This window comes from Artibeus jamaicensis, unplaced genomic scaffold (assembly GCF_021234435.1).
Source record: "Artibeus jamaicensis isolate MK-2021 breed Jamaican fruit bat unplaced genomic scaffold, CSHL_Jam_final contig_464, whole genome shotgun sequence".
Taxonomy (NCBI): domain Eukaryota; kingdom Metazoa; phylum Chordata; class Mammalia; order Chiroptera; family Phyllostomidae; genus Artibeus; species Artibeus jamaicensis.
The window spans coordinates 15,102,205-15,122,651 of NW_026521842.1; the positions used below are offsets into that span (position 1 = coordinate 15,102,205).

At 42.4% G+C, this 20,447-nt stretch overlaps 1 protein-coding gene across 1 annotated transcript in view; it reads right to left on the reverse strand.

Moving 5' to 3' along the window:
* PKD1L3 (polycystin 1 like 3, transient receptor potential channel interacting) overlaps positions 1-20,447 on the reverse strand; it is a 52,339-nt gene that overhangs the window by 18,643 nt on the left and 13,249 nt on the right. Inside the window, exons 11-21 of the mRNA XM_053666605.1 lie at positions 18,588-18,734; positions 16,682-16,878; positions 16,152-16,351; positions 15,510-15,693; positions 14,428-14,620; positions 14,098-14,332; positions 10,582-10,681; positions 4,781-4,921; positions 3,238-3,423; positions 1,951-2,266; positions 721-854 (exon numbers count right to left, since the gene is read on the reverse strand). Of these exons, the coding sequence (XP_053522580.1) occupies positions 721-854; positions 1,951-2,266; positions 3,238-3,423; positions 4,781-4,921; positions 10,582-10,681; positions 14,098-14,332; positions 14,428-14,620; positions 15,510-15,693; positions 16,152-16,351; positions 16,682-16,878; positions 18,588-18,734 (2,033 nt within the window). The remainder of the gene's footprint in view (positions 1-720; positions 855-1,950; positions 2,267-3,237; positions 3,424-4,780; positions 4,922-10,581; positions 10,682-14,097; positions 14,333-14,427; positions 14,621-15,509; positions 15,694-16,151; positions 16,352-16,681; positions 16,879-18,587; positions 18,735-20,447) is intronic.

Consider the following 20,447-nt stretch of genomic DNA (forward strand, 5'->3'; position numbering starts at 1 on the left):
TTCATCTCCAATGATGGAATGCATGCAAAACCAAGCAAGCAAACAAAAAGAAGTAATTATGAATTAGGGGAAATAAACAGTTATGACAGATAGGAAACTGAATTGTAATATATGGCTCACCTTTGGAAAATATCACAATAATGGCCCTGGCTGGCGTGGCTCAGTGAACTGAGCACTGGCCAGTGAACCAAAGGGTCACCAGTTTGATTCCCAGTCAGGGCACATGCCTGGGTTGTGGGCCAGGTCCCCAGTAAGGGGCACTGGAGAGGCAACCACACATTGATGTTTCTCTTCCTTTCCCTCTCTAAAAATAAATAAAATCTTTAAAAAAATCACAATAATGAAAATAATCAAACTGTATTGCTATATTGTAAAAATGAGGGAAGAGAAAAGGTGCATTTTAGGGATATGTATGGGTGTAGGTCAGTTAAATCCTCATCATTATTAAAAGTACATACTACCTAAAATGGAAGAGTCTTGAAATAGCTAATAAGCATACTGATTTTGAATTCCAAAAGAACTAGAAAAGCTGTCAGGTATAGCAGCTTCTGGGACATAAGAATGAGGTGGGAAGTGAGGATTGCCAGTTTTTGCCTTGAACTATTTGACTTTTAAAGTTATATTACGTGCAATCACTTTAATTAAAATAATGTCTTCTAATGGTATAAGAAATTGGGACTTCTGAGATACCCAGGTCAGAGGGAGGAGAGGTCTTCGTACCCACATGGTTGGACTCCAAAATCAGGGTCACTACACAGAACAGGTTCACATTAGCATTGAAGACCACAAATTCCACAAAGAGGCTTTTGGTGCGATGGTCTAGCCAGTGGCTCTGTTCGAGGTGCTGGAGAATTCTGGAAAGACAGAGGGACAGGGCTGCTACTCTCCATTCAACCCTGCAAAGGAGGAGTATCCCCAGCATTGCCATTGTTACACATTCCAAGCGGGAAGCGCCGTTGCCTGGGCTAGTTTACCTGGGCAATATTTTATAATTACTAATGCCCAAACTTTCGCTAGTGATAACATGAATATCAATTTAGAGGGCTACAAAAATAGTTTCCACAACAGTAGTCACACCAAGGTTAAATGTTCAAGAACATATTGGCATTTACGGTCTGAGGTAGCATTTTATATACATGTTAACAACTATTGTGTTTGAAGTGTTAAAGGCTACGCTTTACTAATAGTTACTCAGTTTTGAGAGTTGTAAGGGTGCAATGTCATTTGGTTGGCATCGTTTCTTATTAGTTTCTTGCTATACATTTAAATGAAGAGATAATTATTTTAATGTAGACTTTTTTCATACATAATCACAGAGACTCAGGATTCATATACAAAATCACGCTATAAGTATAAAAATTTATTTTTGGCATTTAAATTATTTTAGATTAATCACGGTTCTTAGTGAAGGATGGTGGTTTTTTTTTCCTCATGATTGGAGAGTACAGTGTGCCTAAGCTGGAGTTATCGAAGTTCTCCTGAGCTAGGAGTGAAATTGATACATTTTCCAGATGAGATAAGAAATGAGATTTGGCAAATTGGCAAACTAAAATATACCTGTAGCTTGAAGCTGAACAAAATTTTTAAAACTTAAATTTCCTTAAAAGTCTAAAATGAGCCCTGGCTGGTGTAGCTCTGTGGACTGTGCATGGGCTGTGGACCAAAGGTTTGCTGGTTTGATTCCCAGGGCACATACATGCCTGGCTTGTGGGCCAGGTCCCCAGTGGGGCCCATGTGAGAGGCAACCACACACTGATATTTCTCTCCCTCTCTTTCTCCCTCCCTTCTTCTCTCTCTAAATATAATCTTTAAAAAAAAAGGTTAAAATGAAAAGTGTCCACAAGTCATTATAGTAGTCAAAACTACTTAAGTGGGTACTTAATTCCTTGTCTTAAGAAAGGATAGAAGCAAACATCTTGGTCCCCTTGTTCAGGCCTCAGGCCTGCTCACCTGACTGCAGCACTGGAATTTCTTCCAAGTCTGACAACGTATCCTCCACCCGAGTAAGTGGCAAATTCCCCTTGGATGGGGTAGCCACCCAGTGTCTCCTGACTCTGATAATGCCAACTGCTGTCTGAGCCCGTGGTGTTTGTTTCAGGGGGTGTCCAGTTCACCCCATAGTTCTCTGTATCCTCCAGATCGGGGTGAGATGGCTTCACTTGTTCTTGGGGAGACACTTTGGATGGAAAGACTGTGGCACCAGGAACACGAGTCTGGCGAAGCAGAACATTGCCCACGAGAAAGGAGTTCCCATCAGTAACAAATCCTAATGAGAGTACAAGAAGCCATTGTAAAAACTGCCTCATTAAATTAGTAGCAAAGAATGCAGTTTCACTATTTTTTAATTTATTAAAAATATTTTATTAATATTTTAATAAAATATTTTTAGAGAAAGAGGAAGGGAAGGAGAGAGAGGGAGAGAAACATCAATGTGTAGTTGCCCCTCATGAGCCCCCAACTGGGGACCTGGCCTGCAACCCAGGTATGTGCCCTGACTGGGAATCAAACTGGTACCCTTTGGGGTTCACAGGCCAGGACTCAATCCACTGAGCCACACCGGCCAGGGCAGGAAAGAAATTTTTTTAGCATTTCCCCAACACTACCCACAGCAAAGCATACCAAATCCTCTGGATAGTGAAATTCTTTGAAGATACAGACCATATTATATCCATCTTTTTATCATTAGCTCTTAGGATGGTTCTCAGCATACTAGCTATTTAATACATATTTGTTGAACTGAACTGGATAACCACACAAGGCAAGTTACAGACACGTAACAAATTTGGGAAAGATTGCTCATGAGGAAATATGTCAAATCTCATCTGCTGTGGAAATCTTTCTGGTTACACTGCTTCCCAGGTTCTGTGCTCACCAACAACCTTGTCAGCTACATGTGGTTCCCCCTTCACAAGGGGGCAGCCAGTCCCAGGGATCACTCCCACTGTTTTTCATGCTGTAAGTGAATAAATTCTCATTTCTTTTTACCAGCCCCTTGTGAGACTCACCAGTTGGAATCAGCACCCATGGGCCTGATCATCCTTGACTGAAGAGACATAAACCTGAACCTGCTTTAGCTGAGATCTGGGGAGTGGAATTCTTGGGGTGCCTACCAGGGCGCAGGCATGTTGAAAAAGCCAGCTGACCTTTCACTGGTGTTCTAACGTGTCATGATAGGGGTGTTTGCAAAACTAACTGCTCCCCACGTTTGCATGGCTGGGTCCAGGACTGTGTCCTTACCTCTGTAGTCCCCGTACAGGTTAGGAAGGAGCGTGTGAGTGGCCCAGGGGTGGAAATGCTCCAGAAGTTTGATCTCTGAGAAACGGTGAGTAAAGCTCTTCCAGAGAGCATGATGGAGGTAAAATCTACTGGCGTTCTGTGTGGAGTTGACTGCAGTCATCAGCAGGACAAGGAAGAGGATTTGTACTATTGTAGAGCAGAAAAAAGCGTAAGCCAAAACATTTGGCTGTATATCTATATATTTCTTCCCAGAATTGTTCTGTTGCTAATTAGCCATTTTACTTAAGATGCATAAACTCTCACACAGAGTTTTTGTATTTTAGTTCTTAGAACTAAAGCTCAGAGAGTCCCAAAGAAGTTGGACCCAAGAAGGAACACACCAAGGCACATCATCATTACATTACCCAAGATTAAAATGAAGGAGAGAATCCTAGAAGCAGCAAGAGATAAGGGGATAGTCAACTACAAAGGAGTTCCCATCAGACTGTCAGCTGATTTCTCAAAAGAGACCCTACAGGCAAGAAGGGGCTGGAAAGAAGTATTGTAAGTCATGAAAACCAAAGACCTACAACCAAGATTGCTCTATCCAGCAAAGTTTTCATTTAGAATAGAAGGACAGATAAAGTGCTTCTCAGATAAGATCAAATTCAAGAAGTTCATCATCACCAAGCCCTTATTATATGAAATGTTAAAGGGACTTACCTAAGAAAAAGAAGATTAAAAAGATGAACAGTGAAAGGACAGCAAACTCACAGTTATTAACAACCACACCTAAAACAAAAGCAAATTAAGAGGACAGCTAGATCAGGAGTGAACCACAGAAATGAAGATCATATGGAGGGTTAGCAACAGGGGAGAAGGAGAAGCGGGGAGAAGGTACAGAAAATAAGTAGCATAGACAGTAGATAGAAAATAGATGGGGGAGGGTAAGAATAGTAGGGGAAATATAGAATCTAAAGAACTTGAGACACGTGTTCATGAACTAAAGGGGGGAGAATGGTGGGGGAGGGGTGTGCAGGGTGGAGGGGAACGGAGGAGGGGAACTAGAACAAATGTAATGGCATAATCAATAAAATAAAAAAAAAAGCCCCACACCAAACCTCTCTCCCCCCTCCCTTTCCCTGCCCCCTCTCCATCCATGCTCACGATAAGGGAAGGCATGGTAAAAACAAGTTGTGTTCTCGGGGTCAGGGAACCCAATAATGCCAACGCCAGCCATGTCAAACAGTCACTGTGCACTTGCAGGATAGCCATTTTTCAAAGCATTCATTTTTGCCCCACTCTGAAGTATGTGGATCATGTTTTTTTTTTTTTTTATTACATTGTGCAGGTAGAGAAAGTGACTTACTCAAGCACACAGTTAGATCTCAAGACTCCAGGAGTCTTCCATTTACCATATCACCTTGTTTACTGGAATTCTGATTTTCCGAGATGAGTGTATTATGCTATTCCCCTTCCATGTTTTCCGTTTCGTGCTTGCTACCCCTCGTCCTTGCTGGGAGCTGTGCGGCAGTCACCACATGCCACCACCACCTCTCCTTACCTAAGGTATCTCCTGTCAGCTTGAAGAGTTCTTTCTCCTTCAAGGTTCTTTCTGGGCGCTTAACTGGGCTGTTCAGAGCTGGGGCTACGTAGATGGGGTTCCTCTTGTCTCTTGAACCCGCTAATGATGAAGAACATTTTGCTATAAAAAATTCAAATATAGGCCAAAAATGTTATATTTCATTAGGCAGTTATCCATCAGCATTTGTTGAGTATCTACTATGAGCACCTCCTGTTAAGTGTTGAAGAAACAAAAAAAGCTAAGCAGAGATACGCAAACTATCACGAAGGACTTGCTTTAAAAAAATGCCAATCCATCAGGAACTGATACTTTTATAAAGTGCAATAAAATGAATTAGTAGACAAATGAAAGTGAACAGAGGCCTCTAAAATGATGGGCCTATAACATTAGAGTCAGGCCTCAAGTTAAGTCTGTTCAATTGCTATGAAAGTTTCTAAATTGCCCACTCTCCATTTCTGTACTTACGGCGGACTAGAAAGTTTTTAGTCAGTGAACACCCGTTGGGAACACGACCTACACATGTGCATAGGAATCACCTGGCAATTTTGGTACATGTAGACTTGAGGGTGAAGCCTGAGATTCTGTATGTCTGACAATTCTAGGATATGCTGATATTACTAACCATAACATTTGCCACCACAGAACTAATCCCATTTTACATTCTGTTTGAAGCAACACTAGGACCAACCCTAGTTATCAGCACTGGCTGAGGCAGTCAGGGCGACTAAATGCAGGATTTCACTTCCTATTTCACACACTAGTGGGATCACTTCCACTTCTGCTCCTCACTGCACTGAATTCAACCTCTGCTTACTTTTTGATCTAATATTTTTCTATGACTAGCATGCGTAATAGCATTTACAGTGAAAATGCCTCTCTAGTCCCCGCTGCTGGCCCTATGCTTCTGCAGCTGTGGTACTTACACGAGCTGTGTGGTGTGCCATGAATCACAACAACGCTAACCCTCCTAACAAACGCTATCGCACACTCCTTCCTAATACTGCCCTTCCCAGACGACTATAACCAGTTCTGTGTCGGACGGGCTGCAAGTCGCTCAGCGCATACTCCATCAGCCGCACAGATCCAGTAGTTGCAGCCCTCCTTATTCTAATACCACGAAGCTATATTGGAGCCACTGTCCACTAATCACACAGCCTTATATCCTCACTCAGTACTACTCTACCTGGCAAACTGAAATTATGAATGAATCCATATCCAGACTCTAAATGCCTTCCACTGAGAGCAGCATGATGACTCCTAGGAAGTCTCACTACTCTGTCTTTACCCACGGCAACACTTTACTTGGGGAGTTCTTCATAGTTATGCCGACATCCTCACGGTCTAATGTATCTGTCTCCCACACAGGAGCCAACAGTGGTATCACCACCCTACACTCCTTCTAAATACTAATTACGATGCAGCGAGGGAAACTTCACACTGACAGTCAAACCACGCTCCGCACGAGAGAACACCCTCATAGCTGTACACCCGCTGTCTCTCCTGCTCCTACCCACCGACCCTAAAATCATTTGGGGAACTTTGTACTATAAATATAGCTTAATGAAGACATCATATTTTAAATTTAATCATAGAAACTAAAAATTCTTATTTTCTTAAAAAGTATGCAAGAGCTGCTAATTCATGCCTCCATATATATATGTCAGCATGCCCTTTTCAGACTTTTGAAGGACAGGAATTATCCATTGGTCTTAGGAACTAAAAACTAGTGCAGCTCCAAATACAAGTAATAGTTTCTCTTTGCTTCAACACTAATTTCTCTACTCGTACTAACCCTACCAATCATAGCGACCATCTCTAATATCTACCAAAGCAAGATGTATCCTCGCTTATGCAAAAACTACAATTTTACTAGCTCAGTCCCAATGAAAATCATCTACTTGGGCTAAGAAGTAATCACTGCAAATTAATGCTGAATAACTATTCAAACTCTAAAAATAACACTTAGCTTCAAGCTAAACTACTTCTCAATGCTATTCATACCAGTAGCATTATTCATCACATGCCCAATCGTAAAATTCTCAACATGATATATACACTCAGATCCTATTATTAGCCATTTTAAAAAATACATCCTTATAGTTCTCATTATAACCTTAGTCACCAGTAACAATCTTTTCCAACTAGTGATTGATAAGAAGGACCAGGAATCATGCCACTCCTACTAACTGGACGATGGCGTCGAGTTAGTGTCAAACAGACGCAACACTGCTGCTCTCCAAGCAACTGTGTGTCATTGCATCGGAGACTTACTATGTCCATGGCATGATTCCTGTTTAATTTTGACTCATGAGATATGCAACAGATCTTTTTACTCAGACATAACGACACTAATTGCCCACTGGCTGGGCGCCTCCTAGCTGCCACCAGAAAATGTGCCAATTCGGACGTCACCCATAACCGCCTTTCACGACAGCAGAGCTGACACCCACCTCGGCCCTGCTCCATCCACTCAGTACAGTCGTCCCAGCAGGATCTTCTGCCAATCTGATTTTATCCATTAAAAAACAAGCTTACCCAACGACCTTATGCCTGGGAGCCATTGCCACATTATTCACGGCAATCTGCGCTCTTACTCAAAAGGATATTTAAAAAATTGTCACCTTTTCTACCTCAAGCCAGTTAAGCCTAAGAATAGTGACCATCAGCATTAACCATACCTAGTATTTCTCCATATCTGCACACGTGCATTCTTCAAAGCCATACTATTCTTATGTTCTGTGTCTATTATTCGTAACCTAAATGATGAACAAGATATCAAAAAATAGGTGGCTTATTCAGACATAACCCTTCACTATGACTGCACTCATTATTGGCAGTCTAGCACTCATGGGAATGACTCCTCACAGGATTCCCTCCAGGGACATTTCCAGACCACGTCACACACCAAGGCCAGAGCCCTGCTAATTACTCTCATTGCCACACCCCTAACAGCTGTTGGTAGTACTTTGTACTCCGAGGACAACCACACTTTCCTACTCCAATCTTAATAAAAATAACCCTTCCCTAACAAATTCTATTAAATATCTTCTTAATCGGAAGCATCTTTGCTGGTTTCTTTATTTCCAACAATAATACCCCAACAACTATTCCACAGATAACTACGCCTTATTCTCTGAAACTATTGGCCTTATCTGTACCTGTACCAGGTTTTATTCTGGCACTTGAACTCAGTCTTACACCCAAAATCTAAAACTAATTATTCCTCAAACCTATTCAAATTCTCTAACCTTCTTGGATATTTTCCAACAATCATATACCACCTCTTACCTTTCATGGACTTAGCAGTGAGGCAAAAGTCAGCATCACTATTGCTCAACCTAATCTGACTAGAAAATGTTTTACCAAAATTAATCTCCCAATTCCAAATAAAAGCTTCCACACTAGCATCCAACCAAAAAGGCCTAGCCAAATTGTACTTGTTTTGTGATTACATTGACCCTAAGCTTGATTACACTTAGTTTCCATGAGTAACTTCTGTAATAACAGTGACTACAATAAGCATCAACTAGTGACCACCACCAATCAAGTAGGATAAACTACAGAAGCAGCAATACCCAGATATTCCTTGCTGAAAAAAACCCAGAATCCTCAGTATGATAAATAGGCCAATCCTCTAGCCCATTAAACTTAAATACCACCTCCACTTCCTCATTTTTAGTGCACATAAAATTAATATAACTTCTGTAATTAAACCAGAGAGAAATTCTCCCAGGACAGTTTTATTAGGAACTCACACCTCAGGATATTGTTCAGTAGCCATAGCTGCATATAACCAAAGACTACCAACATTCCCCCCAAATGAATTAAAAATACTATCGAGCCTAAAAAAGACCCACCAAAATTCATCACAATCCTACAACCAACTCCTCCAGTTCCAATCAGCTCAAGTCCCCCATAAATTGGTAAGGGCTTTGAAGAAAACCTTACAAAACCACAAAAATAGTACTTAAAATAAACACATCATTATTCTTACATGGAATCTATCCATGAACAATGACATGAAAAGGCATCATTGTATTTAAAATATTTATTGATTTTTAGGGAGAGGGAAACATAGATTTTTTGTTCTACTGATTTATGCATGCACTGGTTAATTCTTGTACATGCCCTGAGTGGGCACATACGTTGGTATATCAGGACGGTGCCCTGGCTGGGTAACCAGCTGAGCTGCCCAGCCAGGGCCCGCTGCTGTATTTCAACTACAAAAAGAGTAATGACCAAACCTAGAAATCTCACCCGCTAATTAAAATTATCAGCTCACTCTGAATGATGAAACTTCAGATCCCTTCTGGGAACATGCCTAGCCCTGCAAACCCTACCAGGGCTTTTTCTAGCTCCACACTACACATCACACACTGTCACCGCTTTCTCTTCCACAATCCAAATCTGCTGGAACGTAAACTGCTGCTGAACTTTCCGCTATGAACACACCAACGGAGCATTCATATTCTTCACGTCTCTTCGTACACGGGGCACGAAGTGCAGATCACAGACCTGCCACATTTACACAGACCTGAAACATCAGAGTCATTTTACTCTTTACTACAACAGTGACAGCATTTATAGGTTATGTACTACCATGAGGTCAAATATCTTTTTGAGGGACAAATCTTCTTTCAGCAATCTCTTACATTTTGAACAGCCTTGCCTAGGAGGCAGGGAGGAGGAGGAGGGCTGAGGAGGAGAGAGGAGAAGGAAGGAGGGAAGAGGGGGGAGGAGGAGGGGGGAGGAGGGAGGGGGAGGGGGGAGGAGGGGCAGGAGGGAGGGAATGAATCAGAATATGACATACTTGGCAGCATGTATATACCAAGTGCTGAGGAATCACTGAAAAACGAGGGAACGGATCTCCCTGAGGGAATTGTGAAGGTGTCACAGAGGAAGCGACCTTTGATATGTTTTGAAATATTAGTTAGAACTCTTCAGATGGATAAGGATGAGGACAAGAAAAAAATAAGTCATTTTAGGCAGAGGGAACAGCAATTAAAGAGCGCGGAGAAATGAAATGAGGACTGTAAATGCAGTTTTTAGTTAGTTTATTAATTTAACTTCTGAAGAAATGGGGAATCCTCCACCCTAAGAAATCAGTGACGGTCAACATAAGGTCTCGTGTGCACCTCTGTGATGGCATTGTTCCTTTGCTTCAGAGAGGTAAGTCCTCTCCTGTGTTCTGGCACTTGTCATTTCCACGCATTTCTCCATCACAAAACCCCCCGGAGGAGGCATGCACTGTTTTGCGTGACCACAGTGCTGTGTTAGTCCGCCTGCGAGTTGTCTCCTGCCCACCACTGCACCGATAAGGCTCACTCGCAAGGCGTGAGCAGCTCCAGTCGGCTACAGGGTAGACGCCCCTTGGCGCAGTGACTGACTGAGGCATCAGAGAGGAATTCAGGATCACTCTGACATTTCTAGAGAATGGTGATGCTCTTAACTGAGATGAGAAAATACAGTAAAGAAGTGGCCTTGTTGAGCAGGCAAACACTTGTTTGGGGCATCTTTCATTTGAAACGTGTTCAGAGGCAGGTGGTGAGCACATGGGGCTCAGGTGTGAGGAAGAGGTGGAGGAGGTCTGGGATTTGCTGAGCGGGTGACCTCATCTAGCGAGGCATTCCTGCTGCGGGGTGGGTGGCCTTGGGCCGGGCTGGAGGAGCAACTAGCTGATTGGACACGATTCTCCAAAGGATGAATTGGTCTGAGTGAGGAGGCTAGAATCCCACCTGTTCTGATATAGTCTGCACTTAGATATTAGAAGCTAGAGCTACCTGAGAGTGCCAAGATCCTCTTCGTTTGCTGCTCCTTCTCCTTGTTAAGGCAGGGCATCCTGTTCCAAATCAGCGACAGGAGCACTGAGAGGAAGATCACCTGGACAGGAAAATCACAGGAGAAACCAATGAGCACGTCTCACAGGAGCCAAGAAAGTTGACGCCACTGTGTAAAGGTGAAAGTATTACTAAATTTCAATTATTTGGCCATATCTTTGGAAAACTGAGAATTAAGTAATTTCATAATTATTTTTGCATAATCATGGGGACCCGAAGTATCCCCAGTGTCCGGATAAAGCTAGTATTTGTATTTTTGCCCATAGTCCTTAATCTGCTTGGTTAGGAAAGCTTCAACTATTCAATGCTTTGTGATGGTTTGCAGAAGTTGTTCAGAAACACCTGTCTTTGCACAACCAGTGATGAGCTCAACTGGAGGAACCACACTTTTAAAAGTTTCAAGTATGAAATCTCAGTTTTGCTAAAGAAGTCATGGAATCTTAGAATTGAGTATGAACATTAAGTATTCCCCACTCCTTAAATTTCCAGGAAGGAAAGTGCTCCAGTCCTCAGGAGAGTAAAGGGCAAGGGCCATAATACCGCCCCCCCCCATGTCACTGGGAAGAATCTGTGCAGGTGACTCCCTCCCACCCTCCCCAGGCTGGCCTGCCTGCAGGTGAGTCCGTTCTGCTCTGCCTGGGTTTCCCAGGGCTGGGCAAAGTGGGCCAGGCCTGAGGTCTAGAGGAGGGTGTGAGATCTTTTCTGCTTCTACTTTTAGAGTTTCATGGATTTGAGGCAGCAATTTGGGGCATGTCTGCCCTGAAGACTTAAAGTCACCCTTCAGTGGGCTAGACTAGGGTGGGAAGTGGTAGAAAGGACACTGAGCCGTGGGTCCAGCCCAACTCTCCACTGAAAAACTAGCAGCACTTTGTACGTCATGCACTCACTGTTCACATACCCTGGTAACTGAGGATGGAACTTTACTGCTGGGAAACTGTTATGTCACTAAACCCTGGTAACTGAAATTCATGTACATTGAAACAATGCAGGACTGGCTGCATTCAAACACGTATCACCTAAAAATCAGGACATTCTTATACCATTATCACACATAAGGAAATTATTGATTACTTTCAAGTAGAATAGTCTGTCCATATTAAAAATGTCTTGTTTATTCAAAAGATCTAGAATAGTCCTCCATATTAGTATTTTTTATGGCACTGAGTCTTCAAAGGAACTAGAGTTATTATTCAGGATGCTGCTACCCAAAGTGTGACCCGTGGACAAGCGGCACCAGCATCACCTGGGAGCTGCCAGGAGTCGAGTCAAAGCCGTCGCAGACCTGCCTCCATTTCAGCGCGTCTTTCTAAATTAATTATGCCTGGACCTAGTTAAAGCCTTTCAAGAGGTAGATTCAATGTTTCTTTGTAACTGTGGAAATTATTTCAATTGTTTAGTTATTACCACTCCTATCCACGGCACGCCAGTCACCCTGGATCCACTGCCTCGGTCTCTGTCACTTTATAAATTCAGTATTTTTTTATATATGGTTTGTTTGCTATTATTTTCGTTTATTTGACCTTCCTGGTCATCAACAGTGACCCCTTTTTCAATTCAACCTCTGAACTTTCGAACTTCTAAACCACACTTTTCATTTCCTGAAAGCCTTAGTGTCTGATATGTATGGCACTCTCTCACTTAACATCATCCTTAGATTCTCAGAAACTGTGACTTGAAGCGAGACTACCTAAAAAAAACCAAATTTTGTTTTGTCACACGCTAACTGATAGACACAGGAGTTAAGTTCTTTCCTATGGCACAAAACATTTCTGGTCACAAAAGCATCACGAGGCTTCTAAGTAAAGACCCCCCAAATACTTCTAAAATTAAACACTGAAATAAATGAGCTCTATATACATTCAAGAGTGATTAACAAAAACAAGTAAGAAAATTCTTGTTCCAGTTCAGGGGCAGTGCTGAAGTGTCTCCCAGCAGTTCCAAGTGTGTGGGGGGACCTGTGGGACCCGTGGGACCCACCCTGGACTGGACACCCTCCCATCGCAGGGCACTTATGCTCCCACGCCACACTCAGACTGGGGCGACGTGCACATTTTTGGATGTGAAGGAAACCGGAGTCCCCGGAAAATCCCCGCACAGACGTGGGGACACTGGGCAAACTCCCACAGACGGCCCCAGACATGAAGCAGTTTTCCCCCTCGCCCACATTGTGACAAAACGACACTGAACAAAACAACATCATTCTACAGTCTGCTGTAATTGAATCTAAGAGTTCCTGCTGGTTTTTGGTCAGTCTCCCCCAGCAGTTTTTTAAAAATTAAGATCCACCTACTCCTTGTCTCGGTCCCTCTTCTGTCACCAGTGGGTCTCACATGCAGCTGTGCATTGGAGTCGCGTGGGAAGCTGTACCAGGTTGGGCCCTGAAGCCCAGCTCTAGAAATTACGGTTTAATTGGTCTGGAGTGAGGCCTGGGCAAGTAGGGTTTTTAAAGCTCCCCAGGTTTGCTCGGAGGAGCTCAGGCCCATCTTTTGCAGTTCTTAAAGCAGAGGCAGTTCTGCCCTGGAAATCCAAAATATTGGAAACTCTACAGACAGACAACTAGGTTTTTTCAACAACTACAAAGGGAGAAAAATAGCAAGAATAGAGAGTGAGAGAAAGAGAGAAAAGGACAAGGGGCGGGTAGATTAAGTATTAACAATTCTTAAGAGACAGAGCAACCAACTGTAACATGTGGGCCTTATTTGGATCTGATTTGAACAAAACAACTGTAAAATAAACATTTATGAGGCAACTAAAACGATATGAACATTGGATTTTTAAAAATCTTGCTAAAATACATATAACAAATAACTTGCCATCTGAACTTTTAAAAAATGTATAGTTTAGTGGTGTTAAGTACATTTGTATTATTGTGTGGATATTAAATTGTTGCTAATTTATTTAGATGTGATAATGGTTTTATATTTATGCTTAACAAAATGTCATTATATTTTAGAAATATACCAATATTTATGAATAAAATGTGAAGTCGGGTGTTTTTCCTTAAAACAGATGAAACAAGATTGGCCATAAATTGGTAATTGCTGAAACTAGGTAATACAACTTTAGGATTTACTCTCCTATTCTCTACACACTTTTGTGAGGGTATGGCATTTTCTTTAATTACAAGTTTTTAAAAAGTAAGTTGCATGTTGCTTTTTTTCCAAAGTAGTTTGTTCTCAGTTTTGGTGTTTTTTTTTTCACTTGTTTCCCTTAACTACCCAATCTTTGTCTGCTGTGCTTCCACTAGTCTATCAGTTCTGTTAGTTTTTCTGGGACCACTTCACTCATATTCCCTACAAATTTCACCCTTCCTATTTCTTTTGAGGGGAGCATTCTTTTTTTGGTCAAATTGTCGGAACCATTAGGCACCTTGGATCAATACCCATGGACTTCAGTTCCCCAAGCTCCCCCCAATTTTGTGCATTCCTCGCACACTGGTGGGGCCCGCTGCTCACGTACCTTGGCTGGCTGGATGATGAAGACGTTCTGAAGCACTGATAAAATCATTGAAATAACCCAGCTGGTGGCTTGCTCTTTATTTAGTTTCAGGCTATAAAGTGCTGTGAAAAAGGCTGCGGCCAAGCTAGTGACCCCCAGAAGGAGCCAGCAGACATAAGTCAACCACTTAGGGAGACCATTAGAGGTGGACTTCTTCCCTTCTTCTGGGCTCAGGATGGGGAAACTGGTTGCCTCCCTGAAGAACACAAGTCGAATAATCTCATAACCAACAGCTGAGAGAGGTGTGGCAGGGGAGGGAGGGCGTGAAGGAGGCCAGGTGTGGTGCATTACCTGGACGGCCCTTGCTCTGTGGGAAGAGTACGTGTTTCTAAGAGTTCCTGAAGTGTCTGCAGGTGGCTGGATGCATCTGGGAAGTCACAAGGCTGGTCAGCCTGGGTGGGACCCAACGCACTGAAGTGAGACTGCAGCCTCTGCAGGACTCTGAGCAGGTAGCAGCAGAAATGATAGTGATTCTCAGGAACCTCTGCAAATGTATTCCAGGTGACATTTATTAATAAGTGGGAGATTTCTATAACAGTGATACCTGGTAGAGATAAGTAATTCATTAATTGTGATTTTAAATTTCTCAGTCGGTGGAGATTGGACCCAACATGCACAATATTCTTGTCTTCTCTGGGCACACTGGTAAATCTCCAACATCTTGTATAATTCCATGCTGATCTAGAGATTTTTGAAATCTGATTGAGCATTTTCACCAGAACTGTAGTCACATGTGACCTATAGTAGGTAAGTGCCCAGGAAGCCTAAACTGTATCTGAGAATCCAAAAACTGCATAATCTCACCATTTCATAGAAGAAAAAGATGACAAATTTTAACATTCTCCAACAAAGCAAATGACATATGGGGGTCTCACACAGAAAACATTTTTGTGGGTTTTTCTTTCCTTTTAAAAAAGATTTTATTTATTTCTTTTTTTAGAGAGAGGGGAGAGAAGACAGAAAGAAAAGGGAGAGAAACACTGACGTGAGAAATATTGATCGGTTGCCTCTCATACCACCACCCCCCCCCCCGCCCCCACCTAAGGACCTGGCCTGCAACCCAGGCATGTGCCCTGACCAGGAATCAAACCTGTGACCTTTAAGTTCACAGGCTGGAGTTCAACCCACTGAGCCACTCCAGCCAGGGCTATGAGCTTTTCATTAATCCTTTGCTTGTTTCAACAGATATATTGTTTCAAAAGCTATCAAAGGTATCAAAGTATCAGTTCTCTATTAAAAGCTCAAGGAAATTAAAATAAGCAGAAGGTTGTATCCTGCCTGTTGGTTATTCCAAAAGACAACGAGTAAGAAAGAGACGTGGAAGGGAGTGGGAGGCAGAGGAAAGATTAGTTACTCAAACCCCCGGAACTTACTGTCTGCCCAGGAGGGTCCTCCTGCTGACTGGTGACAGCCCTGACCCTCTAAGTGAGAACAAACGAGGTTGGATAAAAGTGCAACCAGCTCGTTCACGTTGTAAGAACTCCATGAAGATTGTTCACACTCTAAGAGAAGCTGCGTATTTCTCCTGAGCAAAAATCCCACGGTTTCCTTTAATTCCTGCATGTAAAGCCAAAATGAGAAGTCAGTCTGTTTAAAATGAACCCAGGAATGGTAGCAATAATAGATGGCAATAGGTTGTATCTTTATTCAGGGGAGCATATTCTTAGTGTGAGGAACCTCAATTTTTCATTTTGTCTCTACTTTTTAAAGAAGAAGTCACCTCCCAGTAGTTTCAAAACTAGTGTTATGAGAGAATGCAGAATGAAAGAAGGAACGGCCCGATCAAACATCAAAAGCTAAAACAACTCTAGAGAAGTGCATTCTGCACTCACACTAATCCTCAGAACACAAGCAGAGGCAATGATGGGTCACAGATCAGGGGACAGGAAGTAGGGAACAGCCAGCAGGGTTAATGAGACCGGGCAGCCTTCCAGCAGGCCCGCTTCTCTGGTCTGTTCTATGACACACGGCAGGGAGGCAGGGAGTTCATCTGTGAAATTTCATGTCGGGCTTACCTCAACTACCTCTGAGACAGAGAGGGGCTCAAAAGAAGCATCTGAGAGGCAGGAGGGCTGGACGGGTGGAAAAAGAGGCAGAGGTTCCTGTGGTTGAATCAGTGGGAAGAGCCGCCCAACTACAAGGTTGATTGGGAAAAGGATGACAGCAGTTTGGATGCTGATAAGCAGTTCGGACCAGGTCACAGCAAACGGACCCACTGAAAGAAAAGCGTTACATCACCCTTCTCAACAACAGAACTCATCTGTAAAGCTCCTCCTCCAGGTTTAAGTATTCATTTAGCAATCTAACTATGATTATCTAATGACAGAAAGTTATCGTGGCAGTAAAGGTCCTGATGTGTTCCTAAGGCTGCTTCACTTGTTAATGAATGAGGACAATGAACAAGTTTGCTAGAGTATTCTAATGTTAAGGCAGCAAAGGAAAAAATGAAGGCACATCAGGATTCCGTTTCTAACCTGAAAGTAAGGCGAGTGGGACACAGTGAAAGGATCACAGGCCACAAACAACACAGAGGGCTCATCCACACCTTGCTCATCTCTCTGGGCAGCGGGGCTGTTCACCTTCCAGAACATCACGTTGATGACCATGTTGCAGAGCAGAAGGGTCGTGCAGCAAGTGAGCCGCTGGACTCTCGTAAACTGGTCCCAGGGATGTCGAGTCGCAATCGAGAGCCACAGATAATCCTGGGTGAACTTCTCTACAATCGTGGAGGAAAACAGGTGTCTACACAGATAAATTAGAAGAGGAAAGACATGAGATTTCATTCTGAAAGTGCCCGGGACTAGGGTGCGGTTTGCCTGGCAACAAGCAGCATCGCAGCGACTCCTCCGTACTGAGCACCTCTGTGAAGATGCTTTCACATTACACGATAAATAAACAGAATCTTAAAAAAAACCCTGCTAGTCAGAGATGAGTATGGAAATAGAGATTAAGATTTAACAATAATACTACTGAAACTGAATATACAACTCAAAGTTCCTCATCACATAAACAAATCTAACGAAGAAAAAGGCATCCAACACAATCAATAATTCAGCCCAGGAGAAATCAGTTTTATGGGATAGTCTGATAGACTTTAAAATAAGTATTTCTTTTTAGGTTGTCCAAAGATATAAGTAAAAAAATAATATTCACTTAAGGAGAATACAAAATTATGAAAAAACGCAACTAAAAAAATTAGAAATCTTAAAACTGTAAATATGGTCATCAAAACAGAAAATTTAGGATATTTTAATATTGTTAAAGGGAAAATTGGTGAACTGAAATGTACTCATAAAGAATTGAGCCAGAAGACGCCAGAGAGATAAGAAAAAGTAAGTGCTCAGGAGTAGTTTAAAGACGCAAAGGACAGGTTGAGGCTCTAGGTACCATAAGGAATGTCACTGAGCAATATTTTCATAAGTGACGTCTGAGAATTTTTCAGAATCAAAGACACTGTTTTGTATAATTACACTGTATGTTACGTAAACTACCACAGTAAAAACATTTTTAAAAAGTAACTTCTGAGTACAAAACAAGCTAAAAAATAAATCTACAGTAAAAAGAATTATGGTAAAATTTGGAACATTAAGGGAGAAGGTAAAATATTAAAAAGAGAAGGGGCGGTGCACTTACAGAAATAACAGCTAGACTGACAGAGACTGGATACAAGGGCCATGTTGGAAGGCAGGCCCCATGCACGCTCCGCACCAAGGCTCCCCTCAGACATTTGCACCGAGATTGTCTTTTAGAGGATCTTGGTGTAAGCTGACAGCACTGGGAAGATAGAGACAGTGTCTCCCTTTGGAGCAAATTTACTTACATTTTCAGATTGTAAAGCTAGAGTGTCCCTCCCCCCCAAGATTGTCCGTATGGAAGCCAGGATGCTGGGTTTACTAGCCAAAGACTTCAGATCAGCTATTTTACATGTGTTCAAAGAACTGAAGAAAACCATGTCTAAAGAACCAAGAAAAAGTAAATGAGAATGATATCTTGTCAAATAGATAAAAAAAGATACATAAATTATTTTTTTAAAAATAGGGTCCAAGTAGTAAGTCTGCAGTTGAAAAATGCACTAGGTGAAATGAAAGATTCACTAGAAAGGTTCAACAACATAAACGGGAGAAGAAAGATTCAGCAAACCTTAGACGGGTCAGTTTAAATTACAAGGTCTGGCCCTGACCTATGCCGGCCGCTGTCGGTTGGGCACTGTCTGGCAAAGCAAAAAGTCACCAGTTCAATTCCTGGCCAGGGCATGTGTGGGAGACAGCTGATCGTCGATGTTTCTCTCTCACAGTGATGTTTTTCTCCCTCTCTTTCCTCCTCCCTTCCCCCCTCTCTAAAAATAAATAAAATCTTTTAGGATAAAAATCAATTATACAGTCTGAAGGAAAGAATAAAAATAAAGACAGAGCCCCGGAGACTTGTAAAACACCATCACTTCCCAACAATACCTAAAGGCGAAGAGCTCCTTCTTTGAGGCTGGTATGAAGACCCGGTCACGCTCACAGTCTCCAAGGTCAATGGCCAGCCAGCAATTGCACAGGAAGTGCCATTTCCTGTTACTTGCCACATCACTGACAATCACCTGGTTTACATACCTATAGTAAAATGAACATAATCATGTTGCAGTAAGGGGTAACCTTATGGAAACAACCTAAATGTCCACTGATGGAAAAATGGGTTAAAAAACATGGTGTGTATACACACACACACAGTAATTATTCGGCCATAAAAAAGAATGAAACTGTCACTTTGTGACAGCATGGATGGACCCTGAGGGCACTGATAAGCTTAATGAGTCAGAAAGAGAAAGCCAAATACTGTATGATTTCACGTGTATGTGGAATCCTAAAAAAACGCACAAAAAACCAAGCTCATAGGCACAGAGAACAGACTGGCAACTGCCTGAGGCAGGGGTGGCTGGGAGCAGCAGTGGGCTGGGGAAATGGGTGAACAGGGCCAACAGGCAGAAACTCCCAGTGATGAAACAAGTAACTTGTGAGGATATAGAGTACGGCATGGCACTATAGTTAATAATACTGTACTGCGTATTTAAAAGTTATTAAGAGAGTAGATCTTAATATTTCTCAGCACACAAAAAAATTCTGTAACTATGTATGGTATCAGATGTTAACTAGACTTATTGTGATCATTTTGCAAAATATACAAATATTGAATCATTATGTTATATACCTGAAACTAATATGCTGTATGTCAATTATACCTAAATAAAAAATGGATGAAATAATGTAAAAAACATAAGTTGGCACTGTCAGTAAATGTCCAAATAAATGGATTCTGTTTCATTGCAAGGCAAGGAGTACAGAAAGCAATGACAGCTGGTCCCATTTTCCCCTTCCTCACCTGAGGGGGTTCACGTACCAAACACCAGAACGCAGACGTCTATGACCTATGAATAGCCTAGTGTGCGCACGTGTTCTTCCAGTTTCCTGGTTCCACACGTGACAGTGCTCTGCCACCTCTAAAAGCTTCCCGTTTGCCTCTATCTTAGAAAATAAGAGCTCCCACCCCCACCCCAGGTGACTACAGATCTGCTCCGGTCTCTGTAGAGGAGTTTGCCTTTTTAAAGGCTTTCACATATGCGGACTCACACACTGTATTCCGGGGCTGGCGTCCGCTCAGCACATTTTTGGGAATTCACCAGGTTGTGTGTGTGTTGGCAGATTGTTCCTTTTGTCAGTGGGTAGTATTCCAATGAATGAATATGCTAACATTTGTTTATTCGCCTCATGGACATTTGTGTTGTTTTCAGTTTTTGGTTACTAACAATAAAAGTGCTATGAACATATATGGGCATAAGGCTTGAATGGGCAGTTTTTCATTTATCTGGGTGAATTCCTAGGAGTGAAATGTCCGGGCCATGTGGTAAATGTATGTTTAACTGTACAAGAAGCTGACAAACTTCCCTCCAACGTGGCCGCACCAATTACCCGCCGAGCGGTGCCGTGTGGACTCTCCCTGCCCCCCATCGGCACCCAAACTCGGTTTTGCCAGACTTTTCAAACATGCTGGTGGCTGTTGAGCGCTATCTCACTGGTTTTAACTTGCATTTCCTGATGACTAATGAAGCTGAACATCTTTTCAAGTGTTTATTACATATTACTCACCTTTATAGATGAAACTGGAACAATACTGTACAAACTTTTGTAGATACCTGATCAGAATGGAGGCAGCGAGCCAACTGTTGGGCTCTCCTGGCCTAGTGGCTGGTGTGTGTGGCCGAGCAGGAGCCTCATTTTAGGCAGGCTGTGTGCTCTTTTCAGAGTGGGCCATACTCAGCCTCTGACTCC